Source organism: Octopus bimaculoides, chromosome 27 (genome assembly GCF_001194135.2).
Source record: "Octopus bimaculoides isolate UCB-OBI-ISO-001 chromosome 27, ASM119413v2, whole genome shotgun sequence".
Taxonomy (NCBI): domain Eukaryota; kingdom Metazoa; phylum Mollusca; class Cephalopoda; order Octopoda; family Octopodidae; genus Octopus; species Octopus bimaculoides.
The window spans coordinates 3359746-3362753 of record NC_069007.1 but is presented as its reverse complement, the minus strand read 5'-3'; the positions used below and the strand labels follow the sequence as shown (position 1 = coordinate 3362753).

The 3008-nt window shown below is 39.6% G+C and overlaps 1 protein-coding gene across 1 annotated transcript in view; it reads right to left on the bottom strand.

The window, feature by feature from the left end:
* Positions 1 to 57: 57 nt before the first annotated feature.
* Positions 58 to 3008, bottom strand: part of LOC106882760 (adenylate cyclase type 6) — a 48624-nt gene continuing 45673 nt past the window's right edge. Inside the window, exons 17-19 of the mRNA XM_052977113.1 lie at positions 2434 to 2635; positions 1334 to 1458; positions 58 to 531 (exon numbers count right to left, since the gene is read on the bottom strand). Of these exons, the coding sequence (XP_052833073.1) occupies positions 403 to 531; positions 1334 to 1458; positions 2434 to 2635 (456 nt within the window). The 3' untranslated portion in view covers positions 58 to 402. The remainder of the gene's footprint in view (positions 532 to 1333; positions 1459 to 2433; positions 2636 to 3008) is intronic.

The following is a 3008-nucleotide window of genomic DNA, read 5'->3' as shown; positions in this document are numbered from 1 at the left end:
TATATATATATATATATATATATATATATATATATATATATATATATATATATATATATATTATACATCTACATATTATATATAAGTGCATGCATTTAAGTATGTGTGTGTGTATATATATATAAATATGTATGTATGTTTGTATTGTTGTGTCTGCATAAACACCAAGTAAAATTTGTTAGTTTCAGAAGTCCTAACTCATATTTCTATCACATTCATCAGACAGTAAACACATCAGACAGTAAACACATTGTTCACTGTTACAAAGCTCATTGGGTTCACATTGTTCAATGTGTTCACATCATTTACTGCAAATCTTTGTTCATGGTCTTCACTGTTTGCACCATATTCCCCTCTGTGTCTTTGAAGTCTTTCAAATGTCTTGGAGGAGATTTTGGGCTCTCACTTGGAATCGGATGGTGAAAGCAGGAAATAAGTCAACATGTCTCCTTTTCCTTTGACTTTTATGTAGCCGCGCTGTTGGGTTTTGTAGCCAAGAGGCACGAGGATGTCGTTGAGTTCTTGGGTGATCTGGAGAATAGAAAACAGAGAAACCTCGGTAGGAATTGTAGCAGCGAGCAGACAGATTGAGAGGGAGGTAGATAGACAGAAAAGACAAACTGGGGTGGCTGTGTGGTTAAGAAGTTTACTTTACAAACATATGGGTTTGAGTTCAGTCCTAGTGTGTGGCACCTTGGGCAAATGTCTTCTTCTAGAGCAGCAAGTTTTAAAATGATGAGTCATTTGATGCTCGTTCAGTTTGTGTGGCACCCACTTGTCCAGCAGCTTTTTTACCTTGCTGATTTATTTCAGTTCGTCCAATACAGTTGGAATTGAAACATCAAACCTTGCTGCTAACTTATGTGCAGTTTGAGATGTATCTGCTTTCACTACAGTTTCCAGCTCATCTTTATCCACCTTGGTCTCAGGTCTACCAAGGGGCTGACCTTCAAGAGTAAAGTCACCAGACCGGAACTTCTCAAACCATCAACATACAGTGTTCTCATTCACCACATCTTCACCAAATACCTCATTGATGTTTCTAGCTGTCTGAGATGCATTGGTTCCATGATGGAACTCATATTCATAAACAACATGAATTTTTTATCTCTCCATGGGTTCACAAAAATTGATTTACAAAAGGAAACTCACATTATAATTCAGACACCATGAATGGCATTTCAAAAAGAGATGATGTCACTCTTCAATGTTGTAAAACAAAGAATTGTCAGGATAAAACATTAGACTTAACGACTGTCAAACTTGGTCCAAAAGAAAATCGGATATTGCATTTTTAATGTCCTGATACATTGTGATGAGACAGTTTGCCTACCTGTATAGAGTCGGGCATACCAGTGCTGTCCATTCGGCTGGCAACATTGACTGTGTTACCCCAGATGTCATAATGAGGTTTTCTGGCCCCTATCACACCGGCGACCACTGGACCCATATTCATTCCTGAAATTAGAGGGTACATCTCATATACATACTAACAGGTATACATATATATACATAAAACTGGAACATTGGATCAAACCCTGTAATCAGTTGATCTAGCAAGCATGGCCTCATCCCAGTGAGGGAGGTCAGAGTACAATAATGCGGTCAAGAGGTGTGCATTCTCTCCTGATGGCCCCATAAGCTTGCTAGAATTCAGTATGCAGAGGTTTGAACTGGTAGCACTTGCATCTGCAAGTTTTTTTACAAAAAATTAAAAACAAAAAATATATGTATATATACTCAGGACATACATACATCATCATTGTCATCATCAGCATCATTGTTTAACATCCTCTTTCCATGCGGGCATGGGTTGGCTGGTTTGACAGGAGCTGGCCAGGTAGAAGACTACTCCAGACTTCTGTGTCTGTTCTGGCATGGTTTTTATGGCTGGATGCCCTTCTTAACACCAACCACCCGGCAGAATGGACTGAGTGCTTTTTATGTGGCACAAGCACAAGCAAGGTCAGTTTTGGCAAGGTTTTTACAGCTGGATGCCCTTCCAAATGCCAACCACTTTACAGTTTGGACTGGGTGCTTTCTATGTGGTACCAGCACTGGCAGGGTCACCAAGTAACTTTCAAGACAAAGAATCTTTGAGAGGGGAGGGGACACTGAAGGAGAGGATCTTGTGTCAGATGATGAAAGGTTAGAGTGTGACAAAGAGACAGAGGGACAGAAGCAGGTGTCTTGCTATAGTGGAGGTATAGGGTTACCTGTCAAGAGAGAGAGAGAGAGAGAAAGAAGGAGAGAGGAAGAAAGAGAAGGAAGAGGAGACAATGATGATGATGAGACTGAATTACACAAAATTAAAATAAAATAAAAAAATAGTCAAGGTTAAAAAGAAAACCCAGAAAAATCAGTTGAAGATGGAATAAATTCATTGAAAAACAACAGAAACAACACAAACAAAACCCAAAGAAAATTCTTCACCAATTCTCATTTTGAAGTTGTTGAAGGAATGCTGGTTGATGGTTTTCAGCTGTCGCTGGATATAAAAGGCATATTCTACCAATGCCACAATGTGTTTGGAATCTGGAAAGTTCTCTTCTGTGTCTAAGCCGGACGCTGCCATGTAGGTGTAACCAATGGTCTTGATCTTCTGGATGCAAGAGAACTGTTGTTCTTCAAGAATCTGGAAGAGAGAAGTGTGGAGGTGATCGGGGGTGAGGTTGGAGTTTTGTGGGAGAGGGACTACGGGGGTGGAGTAGTAACAACAACAACAGCAGAAGCAGCAGCAGCAACAAGCAACAACAGCACCAGAAGCAACAACAACAATGGCAACAACAAGCAGTAACAGCAGCAGCAGCAACAACAACAACGACAGCAGCAACAAACAACAAGAACAACAACAAAAACAACAACAGCTGTTTATTTCTGTGTTCTTTTCTGTCGAAGAGCGAAGGCTCGAAACGTTAAAGACTTTCTCACTTCCCGAGCATTAAACTAATACATCTGTTTGTTGTTTACACACCCGTCTTTGTATATATATATATATATATATATAT